Consider the following 12,753-nt stretch of genomic DNA (forward strand, 5'->3'; position numbering starts at 1 on the left):
GTGAATAAATGAAGACTCAGCCCACCACTTCTGAAAGGTTGCTGATCCCTGCTCTACCTAAACTGTGGTCTATGAAAAGTAGATTATGTTTATTTTTAAAATGTCCAGTTTCATTAATTTATGGTGCTTTCTGTAAAATAGGTAATAACACTTTAAAAAAACCCACCCAAAATAAGCAAATAAAAGCTATTCTTGTTTAACTTTAAAATGAGTGTACTCTCCACATCAAGAGGATATGATGAAACAGATTTGAAGGGCTTCGAGAATTTTGATTGTACCACATTATAAAAACACAACGGTCTAACATTGACACTCACTTAAATCAGTGTAAGTATCAAATTTAGCCCAAAGTATTCTTATCTTCATGCTGCTATCTGAAACTTTAGTAATATTGTAGAGGATTATATTGCAAAATGATCATTAGCGTTTTAGCACTGGAAAAAACATTTAATCTATTTTTAGAGATTGATGGCTGTTTAAGTGATGCTGGTTCAAATAATTGGAAAATAACATCCTTCCTCCCTCTGTGTGCCCAAAGTACTAATTGGAACTCCTTATGCAGTGTGTTAATGGATAATAATGGCTATTTCAATCCATTTTGGAATTTGATTTTTAATTGCACTAGTGGAATGAGGATAATCAATGGGACACCGTAATACCAGGGTACAAAATATATGGACAGAATAGGTTGTACTGGTGGGGGAGTGGCACTGTGTGTGAAAGAAAGCATAGCGTCAAATGAAATAATAATCTTAAATGAACCAAACTATACTATAGAATCTCTATTGATAGTAATTCCATGCTGTAATAAGAATATAGCAGTAGGGATATATTACCGACCACCTGATCAGGATGGTGATAGTGACTGTGAAATGCGCAGGGAGATTAGAGAGACTATAAAAGTAAACTCAGTAATAATGGGGGATTTCAACTATCCCCAGAGTGACTGGGTAATGTCACCTCAGAATGGGATGCATAGAGAAAGTTTCTTGACACCTTAAATGACTGCTTCTTGGAGTAGATAGTCCTGAAACCCACAAGTGGAAAGGCAGTTCTTGATTTAGTCCTAAGTGGCGCATGGGATCTGGTTCAAGAGGTGAGTATAGCTGAACTGGTGACCATAACATAATAAAATTTAACCTCCCTGTGAGGGGTGGGGAACACTGAAGCAGGCCACCATGGTAGCATTTAATTTCAGTAAGGGGAACTATACAAAAATTAGGAAGCTAGTTAAACAGAAATTAAAAGGTACAGTTCTAGAAGTGAAATCCTTGCAAGCTGCATGGAAACTTTTTAAAGGCACGATAAGAGTCTCAATTTAAAGGTATACCCCAAATTAAAAAACATAAAGAGGGCCAAAAAAGTGCCATTGTGGCTAAACAACAAAATAAAAGAAGCAGTGAGAGGCAAAAAGTGGAAGTTAAATCCTAGTGAGAAAAATAGAAAAGAGCATCAACTCGGGCAAGTGAAGTGTAAAAATATAATTAGGAAGGCCAAAAAAGTATTTGAATAACAGCTAGCTCAAGATTGAAAGGGGGGAGGGAGGGAACAGCAAGAAATTTAAGTACCTCACAAGTAGGAAGCCTGCTAAACAACACATGGAGCCACTGGATGATATGCTAAAGGAGCACTTAAGGCTGTAGCCCACGAAAGCTTATGCTCAAATAAATTTGTTAGTCTCTAAGGTCCAACAAGTACTCCTGTTCTTTTTGCTACTATTCTGAAACCTGTCATTAAGGAAGATTAGCCATTGCAGAGACACTAAATGAATAATTTGCATCGGTCTTCATGGCTGAGTGTGTGAAGGAGATTCCCAAACATGAGCTGTCTTTTTAGGTGACAAATCTGAGGATCTGTCCCAGATTGAGGTGTCATTAGATGAGGTTTTGGAACAAATTGATAAATTAAACAGTAATAAATCACCAGGACCAGATGGTAGTCTGAAGGAACTCAAATGTGAAATTGTAGAACTACTAACTGTAGTTTGTAACCTATCATAAATCAGCTTCCGTACCAGTTGACTTGAGGATAGCTAATGTGAGACCGATTTAAAAAAAAAAAAAAAAAAAGGCTCCAGAGGCGATCCTGGCAAGTAGAGGCTGGTGAGCCTAAATTTAGTACCTGGCAAATTGATTGAAATGATAGTAAATAACAGAATTATCTGACTCACAGATGAGCATGATTTGTTGGGGAAGAGTCAACATGGTTTTATAAACACAAATCATGCCTCACCAGTTTATTAGAATTCTTTGAGGGGTGTCAAACATGTGGACAAGGGTGATCCAGTGGATATAATGTACTTAAATTTTCAGAAAGCCTTTGACAAGGTCCCTCACCAAAGGCTCTTAAGCAAAATAAGCTTATCATGGGATAAGAGGGAAGGTAGTCTCATGGATCAGCAACTGGTTAAAAGATAGGAAACAAAGGATAGTAATAAATGATCAGTTTTCAGAATAGAAAGAGGTAAATAGTGGTGTCCCCCAGGGGCCTGTACTGAGACCAGTATTGTTCAACATATTCATAAATGGTCTGGAAAAAGGGGTAAACAGTGAAGTGGCAAAGTTTGCAGATGGTACAAAACTACTAAAGGTAGCTAAATCCAAAGCAGACTGCAAAGAGTTACAAAGGGATTTCACAAAACTGGGAGACTGGGTAACAAAATGGCAGGTGAAATTCAATGTTGATAAATGCAAAGAAATGCATATTGGAAGACATAATCCGAACTATGCATATAAAATGATGGGATCTAAATTATCTGTTGCCGCTCAAGAAAGAGATCTTGGCGTCATTGTGGATAGTTCTCTGAAAACATCTGCTCAATGTGCAGAGGCAGTCAAAAAAGCTAACACAATGTTGGGAATCATTAGGAAAGGGATAGATAAACAAGAATGAAAATATCATATTGCCTCTGTATAAATCCATGGTACACCCACATCTTGAATACCACCTGCATCTCAAAAAAGGTATATTGGAATTGGAAAAGGAACATGAAAGGTCGATAAAAACTGTTAGGGGTATGGAACAGAATCCATATGAGGGGAGATTAATAAGACTGGGACTGTTCAGCTTTGAAAAGAGACCTTGAATAGAGGAATATGAGAGGTCTGTAAAATCATGAATTGTGTGAAGAAAGTGAACAAATACGTGCTGTTTATTCCTTCAGATAACTTCATTGGGTGATCCCCAGTTCTTGTGTTAACCGGCAGCAGGTTTTAAAACAAACAAAAGGAAGTATTTTTTTCTCACACAGCACATAATCAACCTGTGGAACTCTTGGCCTTCACAAAATCCTCTGGCAAAGACTATAACAGGGTTCAGAAAAGAACTAGATAAATTCATGGAGGACAGGTCTATCCGAGAATATTAGCCAGGATGGGCAGGAATGCAAAACCCTTAAGTGTCTCTAGCTTCTGTTTGCCAGAAACTGGGAATGAGCAATGGGATGTTTATCTGTTCTGTTAACTCCCTCTGAAATACCTGGCATTGGCCACTGTAGGAAGACAGGATACTGGGCTGGATGGAGCATTGGTCTGACCCAGTATAGCTTGTTGTGTTCTTATGATATTTATACTTGATTGGTGTATCAGTACAGGTGCATCAGTAAACTTTATAGAGAAGCGCATAAGATATGTTTCTGGTAAATATTCTGTGTATATGATTACATTGGAAATAATAATTATAGCAGTTATTTTTATTGAAATAGGTAACTAGAAATCCTTCTGGTAAAAAATGTAAAACTAAAACGCAGTAATACAAGTTTAAAAAAAATCTATATTGACAAGTGGAGCATGAATATTAAAAATACATTTTTGTAATTAACTATATGGGCCTAAAACCTGCTGCCTTCACTTATACAAGTAGTCCTGTTGATGCTAGTGAGGATACTTATGTGAGCAAGGCGTGCAGGGTTGGGCCCCATCACTGTCTCTCAAGAGATATTGTGGGGAAATAGCCTGAATTTCAAACTCAAAACTGCTTAGTTTGAAATTCATATGAAAATGTTTTTTGTATTGTAAATATATTAAAATATCTTTGAAACAGTAATAGCCAAAATACATTTATGTAAATTGCCTTTTTTCTTTTAAGGTTTTTGGATTCAAAACATAAAAACCATTACAAGATATACAATCTGTAAGTATACTTTTATATCTACACCTTTCAAAACAATGTTATAAACATAGCTCATGAGTGAAAATGGTTTCTTTTTATGCTTGGACGTAACTGAACATACTGTTTTACAGATTTCTTAAAACAATTATTTCAAGAAAACTAATTGAGAGCACTGTTACTTCATTTAGTAAAGTGTAATGAAGAAATTACATGGAATGCTTGTATGGGCTCGTGTTACTTGATCTACTTTTAAATTGCATGGCATACAGCTCATTTTAGATCCTGTAACCATGTGGTAAATTCAGAAGTAATTCACATCATGGTTTCTGGTAATACATTAATGACATCTTCAGTGATGGAACTGCAAAATAGATATCTTCTGTTATTCTGAAATTTATTTATTTATATAGCACTGTATCAGTAGCATACACTTTATTTAAACAGCTCTATTTTGCATCTACATGAACTCTTGCTATCCCTATGTGCAACTTTGAATAAGTTATTACAACAGTTGAGCTTACCTTAGTGTTATAGGTACAATGCTTGCTTCTGTGGATTGAGTAGTTATACATACATTTATCTATTATCAAAATATTTTGTAGGATTTTGCTAATTATCTCCTGTCATCTTTTTCCTTTTGTTTTAAACCTGATCCTGAGTTTGTTTCTGCATTCTGAAATGTACAGTAATGTTATGTTGTTTTCAGCTGAAGTTTGCGAATGTGTTTCAAAAATGAGGTGCAGGAAAAAGTAAAACTTAATAGGAGTTACCCTGGAAGCTGGTTGATCTATTTTGAGCTTCTCAAAGCTTTATTTTGCGTAATCCTATATATTTTTTCTTCCTTTTTGTTGATAGAAAAATCAGTCCAATAAATCAGTCCACACTGTAAACAGTAAATCATTAAAAATAATGTAAATGTGCCTCAGAATAAAAATAGGTTCCTGTTGGATTTGTTATCTTGACATAGATGAAGATAGGTTAAGACTCTAGATGTACATAACATTAAAATTAACAAGAAATTGAATGCTTTTTTAAAAGTTGCTATAAGATTGACCTTTAAAGATGGGAGGTGGGAAATTTATTGATGTTAACCAAACTATATATTAAAATAATACAACTTGAACAATTTTGAAAGCAGTTTATCATACAGTCCAGTAATGAGATTCTTTTCTTGTGCCTGTAAATTGTTCAGAAGGCAACCTAATCGGAATCTAACCTCCCACTGAAAGATGTGCCAATTCTATTCACAGCTAAAAGTGAAAGTATTTCTAAAAGCACTTGATAAGACATTTGAATATACTCTTCCCGCCTTAAAGAGCTAACTAGGTATTTATTGGGTGTCTATCACCACTTCACTCCTCCTGCAGTTCAACCTGGTCACCCAAAGCTAGAGGGCTTTAGTGTACATTCTGATCTTTTTAAAATATAATTATCAAGGGGAGGGCTTATCATAGTCATCAGGTTGCATTTCAAGTGTGTTTGGTTTTAGTTATTTTAAAATGATAATTTGTTGAATAGCTCTTGAATCAGAATTAGAGCCCTGTGCAGATATGAAAAGGTATCTGCATCCGATCTGCGAGCCGCAGATTTGCAGGGCTCTAAACAGCTCCTCAGGTCACTGTGCAGCAGTGACACAGGGCTGTGTCTAGCCCCCAACCATCCCCCTACCCCCCCAGCTCCACTTCTCCCTAGAGACCTGCTGCCCGCTCTGCCCCTGCTGTAACTCCTTCCCTGCCCCAGCCAGGGAGGCTACAATTCTGGGTCCTTCTATGCAGCGCCACCCTCCCCATGGGGGGCTTGAACACCCCTATGCAGTTACGGCAGCTCTAATGCACGCAGTCATTGCCGCCTGCCTGTTTAAAGAACAACCTCACCTTCAAAGTGGTGCTTGGCTCACTACTTTCTGGGAGTTGTTGTTTACCCCCTCTTTCTGAGCAAGTTGGGGTCTACAACTCCCAGAATGTCCAACACACTGCTGCGTGATTCAGAGAGCTGAGTTGAAGCCTGCAGGCTGGGTGACAGCCGCTCTGTTTGGGTGAGTGTGTGCTGCAGAGCCCTGTGGAGACACAAAGATTTATATCCACATGCGTGGTGTGATCCGCAAAAATGGTCCACGGATACCTGCAGATTTGCTGGTCTCTAATCTGAATGGTCAAGATTGAGCGAAGTATTTTTTATCCTTCCATCCCCTCTGGCCCCCAAATCCTATTTGTAGGAGCCAATTTTTTTCTGGAAAAATGTGAAATAGGATAACTAACTTCCTGCTTCTTAAGACTATCAGTTTTTAGTGAGGTGTGGCTTTGATATTAGTCACAAGATCAGGGAGTGTTGAACTGCTCAGTACCGAGCATGTCATTTGAAACTGGCACAAATAATGACAGGTTAAAAACACTAGAAGTGTTATAATTTCTAAATCAGGTCAGCATACAAGAATTTGTATGGAAGAGGTGAGGAAAAACTTTTTAAATATGTAGATGGTTAAAGTAAAGTTGGAGGCACAGAGCTAGTAGATGGTAAAGAAGAGGAAACTATTACTCTTTAAAACTTTGGGGTTAAAAATGAGGAGGATGTGATAAGAGCCATTGTTTTTTCTCTGTATTAAGGGAACAAGAGCCTTTGATATATGTATATTACTAATATGCCATTCCAGATTTTCCAATGTTATCTACTGTATTTATGAACCAAATTTGTCAATGTGTCAGAGGCTTTTATTCAACTTCCTGGCAAGTTTTTGAAGTTGAAATGTAAGTCTTTTTCAGTTATAGGAGTATAAAAAAGTCTTGGTTTTGTGTCCTTACAAGACACACATTTCACTTTTTTCCTGCGTGGTTAACTCAAGACTGGTGCAGGTGACTTAATAATGTCCCAGAATCACCAAATTTACTCTTTGGATGAGGCTTTCAAGTGAAAAATGTGCCTAAAGAGTTCTCCTTCTCTCTCTCTTCTTCCCCCACCCCCTCTCAAGTGAAGTGATTGGGAACAGGTTCAGAATAAAATGACTCTACAGCCATGGTAAACATACTTTGTAAATGCCACTCATTTGTGTAGAGAATCCAGGAAATCTCTTAATTCTTATTATGTGGACAAAATCTGTACAAACGCTTACACTAGGTAATCATAAATTTAAGTAGGATTATAAAGGGGGTAATTCAGCACAGTGTTTGTCCCCAAGGTAGGAAAAGGATCAAATGCTAGCTTTTGGGCACCATTGGAGGGGCATGTTAGTTATGGCATGTATGTATGTATATCAGTCCCCAAGACATTCCTTCCCATTGTAGTTACTAACTTTTAATTTAAAAATGAGCAAAGTTGTTGACAGTACTAATTTTCTTACATGAGTATTGAAAAAATGAGCTGGAGTCCTGTGGAAAAAATTTGATCATGTAATTAGACTATCATAACAATGGTATATCTGAACTTTGAGTGCTTGACTTTGCAACCTCAAAGTTGTTTTAATGTAATTTGTTGTATGAAATCTCAAATGGTATCTACATTAGACAGGTGCATCAATTTAACTTTTGGTTTCTAAACCATGTTAGTTAAATTGGTGTTCAAACTGTGCAGATAAAGCCTATTGTAACACTTTGGCATTTCACTTCCTAGAAAATATTTGTAAATGTAACTGTTTTCTTTCTTTCCTGTCCTTCACTCTTACTTTCTTGTATCCAACATCTTAAACCACTTGCTCTTAGTTTCCAGTATTCTTATTTAACCCATGTTTTCAGTTTTTCCTCTATTTTAATACACCCCAACATTGTAATCTCATTTTATTCCCAATCTCTCCTTTGTTCCTGATCCTCATTAGTATATCTCTTTTGTACTTGTACACAGCTTCTTGCAGTCGTCTCCTTTGCGTAATTAGTTGTGAGGCTGTTCCTTTGTGTGTCCTCTTACTTCTATGCAAAGTTCCTCAACATGGGGGAAGGTGGGGGTTTAGTTGGCTCTGGCATGAAGCCACATGCTGAAAACAGGCTGTTGCCTTCTCTTTAGCCTTGAGACCTGTCAGGCAGGTTGATGGATAATATCTCATGTTTGTATGACAGCCAGGAAGGTGCAAATTGGTTGCAAGTTAAATCATGGCCATTTTAAAGCTTAAGTGACTTTTCAAAAATTTAAAGCCACTGAAGCTGCTAGGGATTCCTGATGGCAGGATTGGCTACAAAAACACAGCTGTAGCTTGGATGAATAAAAAAAAATAATTGAAGTCTCAGAGGCTCGTTTACTGTCTTACATTTTATTACACTTCTAATTGGATTTTTAAACAGAAACATGTAAAATTCTAAATGAGTAAAGAATAGGTAAGATTTACTACTTTGAGTGTCTGTGTGCCTCATGCGTGAGATTGAAATCTTGCATAGCGGTGTTTGAGGCTGTGTGCGCGCCTGGTGCCTTTTTGTACTCCTGTGTAACTACATAAGATGGATAAGCTGTGGCCCTTCCACCATTCCCTCTTATCAAATATGACAGCGAGATGGAATCTAGCAACTGTCCAACCCACTACTCTGAGAGCTTCAAAACTTGTGTTTTTAACAACAAACTGTGAAGAACTTTGTCATCTCCATTTCTTCAAATTGGATGTTTCCTTAAAAACAAAGAAACAAACAAAAAAACGTGCTGGCAATTTCTCAGTATCTCTCTCTCCCCCCCCCTCCCCCATTTCCCCCCTCCTAGCAAGATGTGGATGGCATTAAGCTGGCCAACCTCAACATGGCTAGTACCCTTACAGAACGCTGCACTGGCCATGTTGGGTACCATCACTGCATGTGTACTTAAGGAGATCCCCCTCCCACACATTGAGGAAGAGAAGATTTCACTCTATAGTGGCATCATTAGCCAGGCCATTCACTCATGTCAGCCTTTGATCTCCAGGAGCATTTGACAGTGGAGGTACAGCAGCCACCCCAATCTGTACCTTAGGGAATCATCATCACCACTAGTTGGGTAACAGGACTTCAAAGCTTCCTGGCCTGGATTACAGAGACCCGGGATACTGAAATCACAGTAATCCAGTAAAAATCCCAAAAGCTATTTGAAATACTAAGCTTTACAACCATTGCCAGGATCACCCTCCCAATCAATGAGGGCATACTTGAGCTGTCAATGGTACTATGGCAGACCCTGACAACTTTGCCCTATACATGTATATGAGTGGAAAGGAGATAACGGGTGATTTCAGAAGGCTTTGAACACTTCTAAACTCTGGGGTCTCTGCTGGTATCAGCAGTACAAGAGAAGTCTATGCTCATAAAAGGCACATCAAAGGAAAAGGACTTAAAAAAACAAACAAAAACCCCTCCAAAACCAAAAACCTGTATCTCTTCAGACACAACAGATATTCTTCCACCTCATTGCAGCTCTGCATTGTGAACTACCAAGCCCTGTTCGCAAAGTGTAACTTCCTCAGCTGGGAAAGATAAATTACTTCTGTCTGAAATTCTCCAGGAGAAAGGGGTGGAACTGAAATGGATTATAAAAGGGCTAGGTGGTAGTCAGAAGAGCATTGCAAATATGCATCCAAATATGGTTTGAGATCAATGACCATGGCTGTCACCATGAAGAAAACCTTATGATTGCTAGTATCAGTTATCCTGAAATGACTGCTAGCATTCAGGCTTCCCGAAAGAGGTGCAAGCCACCAGAGAGGGACCTGCCTTTTGAAGGGATGGAGCTCTTTTAGATGCAGAACAGAGAAAGCACCCCATTTACTGAAGGACTCCTGGGCCACGTTAAGGGATCTATCAGAAACAATACAAATAGTAAGCTCAGCAAGAGGCACCTTCCTTCTCCTAGAGCAGACAACTTAAGTATCTGCCAAGGAAAAGACCATTATACTAGAGGAGCTGCCCATTGTAGTCCTTAGGTTTAGTTCTAGTATAACAGGCAAGCAGGTATTGATCATCACCAACAGCTACCCTGTTCATTTCCACACCGTATTCCCTACCTGGTCCCCTTTCCTGTCCCTTGAGAGACTTTGCATGAGAGCCTATTTAAAAAAAAAAAAAAAAAAAAGTTGGCCTTGTTGCTTCATCTAGGAGCAGAGGAGGGAGATACTTCAGAAGTACAGAGGAAGAGACTCACTCCTGATACTTTCTTATCCTGAAGAGGAAAGGGGTCCTATCCTAGACCTGAGGAGACTGAACAGATAGATATGCCACCTCAGATTCAGGATGGTAACCCTTGCCTCCATCGTTTCATCTTTTCAGGATCAAGACTGGATCTGGCTGTCCTCTTGCAAGGCATGTAGTTCCACATAGCTATCAACCTGGCCAATAGGAAGTACTTGAGGTTCACACTGGGGCCAAATCACTATCAGTACAAGGTACTGCCATTCAGACCCTACACGGTATCAAGAATCTCCACAGAATACCTAGTGGGGGGAGGGGTGGCGGCCCATTTGAGAAGACAGGATCCACATCTACGCTTACACTTGGCTGATCAGAAGCAGATCCCAGCAGGAGACGGCAACAAGCCTAGAATATATACGTGCACATGCTTTCTCTCTGCTTTTTTCCTGACTTAGATCTCATGGTGAGCTTTGAAAAAACTCTCATCCCATCACAGATTATAGAGTTTATAGGAGCTATGGTCTGTTCCAAGCCAGAGAAGGCATATCTGCACAAAGACAAGTACCTGTTGTTGTGAGGGCTGCTACTGAGATAAGATAAAACCAGTCTGTGACATACATGCTTGCCTTGGTATATTGGACCACATGTTGGCATGTGTGTACAAGACACTGCTTATCAGATTTCACTTGTGACCCTTATAATTCTGTCTGAGGTCAGTCTGCTCTCTACCAAAACACCAGAAGGTCTGAGTACCACCTCACATTCTTGCAGAACTGGGATGTTAAAACCCAAGAACATGAAGGAGCATAGTACTGTTCTCCAGCTCCCTCCCTGACAAGGACACTAATCATGGGTATTGGGGAATTCAGCTAGACCACCTGCAAATACAATGGCGTTGGTCCTCAGGAAACCTGAGACTTCACTCAGACATCCTGGAACTCAGAGCCATCATATTAAGTAGGAATGACATACAAGCTGTCCTCCAAAATTCCAGTGTAGTTCCTGATGGACTATGCCTCAGCAATGCACTGTATAAACAAGCTGTGAATTGCCATCTCATCACCCCTCTGTAAGTCATCAAACTTTGGACTTGGAGCCATCAATACAGGATCACCCTGATGGCTCTTCACATCCAACGTGTCCACAACAGTCTGATAGACTTCTTGAGTAAATTGGTAACAATCATAAGTGGTCACTGAAGAGGTCCATCATCAAACAGATATTCCATTGTTGGGGGAGAGAATTCTTTGCCTCCACGCACAACACCAAGTGTTAGAACTTTTGGTCTAGAGGGGCCATGAGCTTGGGCTCTTCACGAGACACCTTCATTCTGCAGTGGAATTGAGGTGTGCCTTTTCTTTGATTCTCTGGTCCCTCACGGTGATATCTGAAATCAAATGAGTCAGAACCATCGTCATTTGCATAGCTCCCTACTGGCAAGGGTAGCTTTGGCTGACAGACCTGCTACAGATGTCTGTTTAGTTGCTTGCTTAGCTGCCATACTGCCTGGACTAGATATCGCAGTACCACAGTCATACACTTCAGACCTGACGTTACTACATCTGACAGGCTGGATGTTGGCTGGCTAAGTACTATAGATAGCAAGTTCAGGGTATCCTTTTACAAAGCAGGATGACATTTACTAGAAACACTTGTCTTAATGGAAAAGGTTTTTGATGTGTGGCCCAACATAACTTTCACTCTGCAGGCTACACCATCAAAGATCCTCAACTCCTTGCTGCCTAGCTTTTAAAATGCTCTGGCCTAGAGTTCAGTTCCATTAAGGTCCCTCTTGCAACGATCTCTGCTACCCATCTACTGGTACAGTCATGCATGGTCTTCCTCTTGAGTCATGGTCATGGGCCCTCTCTTTGACCCTGTCAGAATGCTCTTTCTTTCATCTCACTGTGAAGACTGCATTCCTACTTACTCTATTCCTTTGGTTAGGAGAGCAACTCTGAGCGCTTATGGCTGATCCTTCCTATATAATCTTTCATAGAGACAAGGTGGTGTTGAAACCTTACCCAAAGTTCATCCCCAAAGTGGCTTCCAATTCAGATGGAACTCAGTTAACTTGTATTCTTTCCAAATTCCCACTCTATACTGGAAGAGAAGTTACACACTGGATGTTTCCAGAGTATTGCTTTACTACATCGATTGAACTAAGTAGTTCAAATTGTCTACCCACTTATTTCTGGCAATAACTGGTCATTCAGAAGGCCAAGCCATCTCCACTCAGAGAATATCTATGTGTATAACACAATGTATCTCTAAGACTAATAGATGTATTGGAGCATAAGCTTTCATAGGTGAATGCCCAGTTCTTCACATGCATCCGAAGAAGTAGGCATTCACCCACGAAAGCTTATGCTCCAATACATCTGTTAGTCTTAAAGGTGCCACAGGACTCTTGCTTTTTACAGATCCAGACTAACACAGCTATCTCTCTGATACTTGATACAATGTATCTCATATTGTTTCCAGTTGGCTGGTATACATGCGTGTCACGGCATCAGGGCTCAATCCACCAAAGCTCAAGTGACATTCTCCACCTGCTTCAGAAGTGTGCCAGTTTCTG

The 12,753-nt window shown here is 39.5% G+C and overlaps 1 protein-coding gene across 1 annotated transcript in view; it reads left to right on the top strand.

Annotated features, from left to right (window-relative positions):
- The window catches only part of PTEN (phosphatase and tensin homolog), a gene marked incomplete at its 5' end in the record, with an annotated part of 95,893 nt that overhangs the window by 44,605 nt on the left and 38,535 nt on the right, over nt 1–12,753 (top strand). The window contains one exon of the mRNA XM_034776858.1: nt 4,087–4,131. Within this exon, the coding sequence (XP_034632749.1) occupies nt 4,087–4,131 (45 nt within the window). The remainder of the gene's footprint in view (nt 1–4,086; nt 4,132–12,753) is intronic.

This window comes from Trachemys scripta, chromosome 7 (genome assembly GCF_013100865.1).
Source record: "Trachemys scripta elegans isolate TJP31775 chromosome 7, CAS_Tse_1.0, whole genome shotgun sequence".
Taxonomy (NCBI): Eukaryota; Metazoa; Chordata; order Testudines; family Emydidae; genus Trachemys; species Trachemys scripta.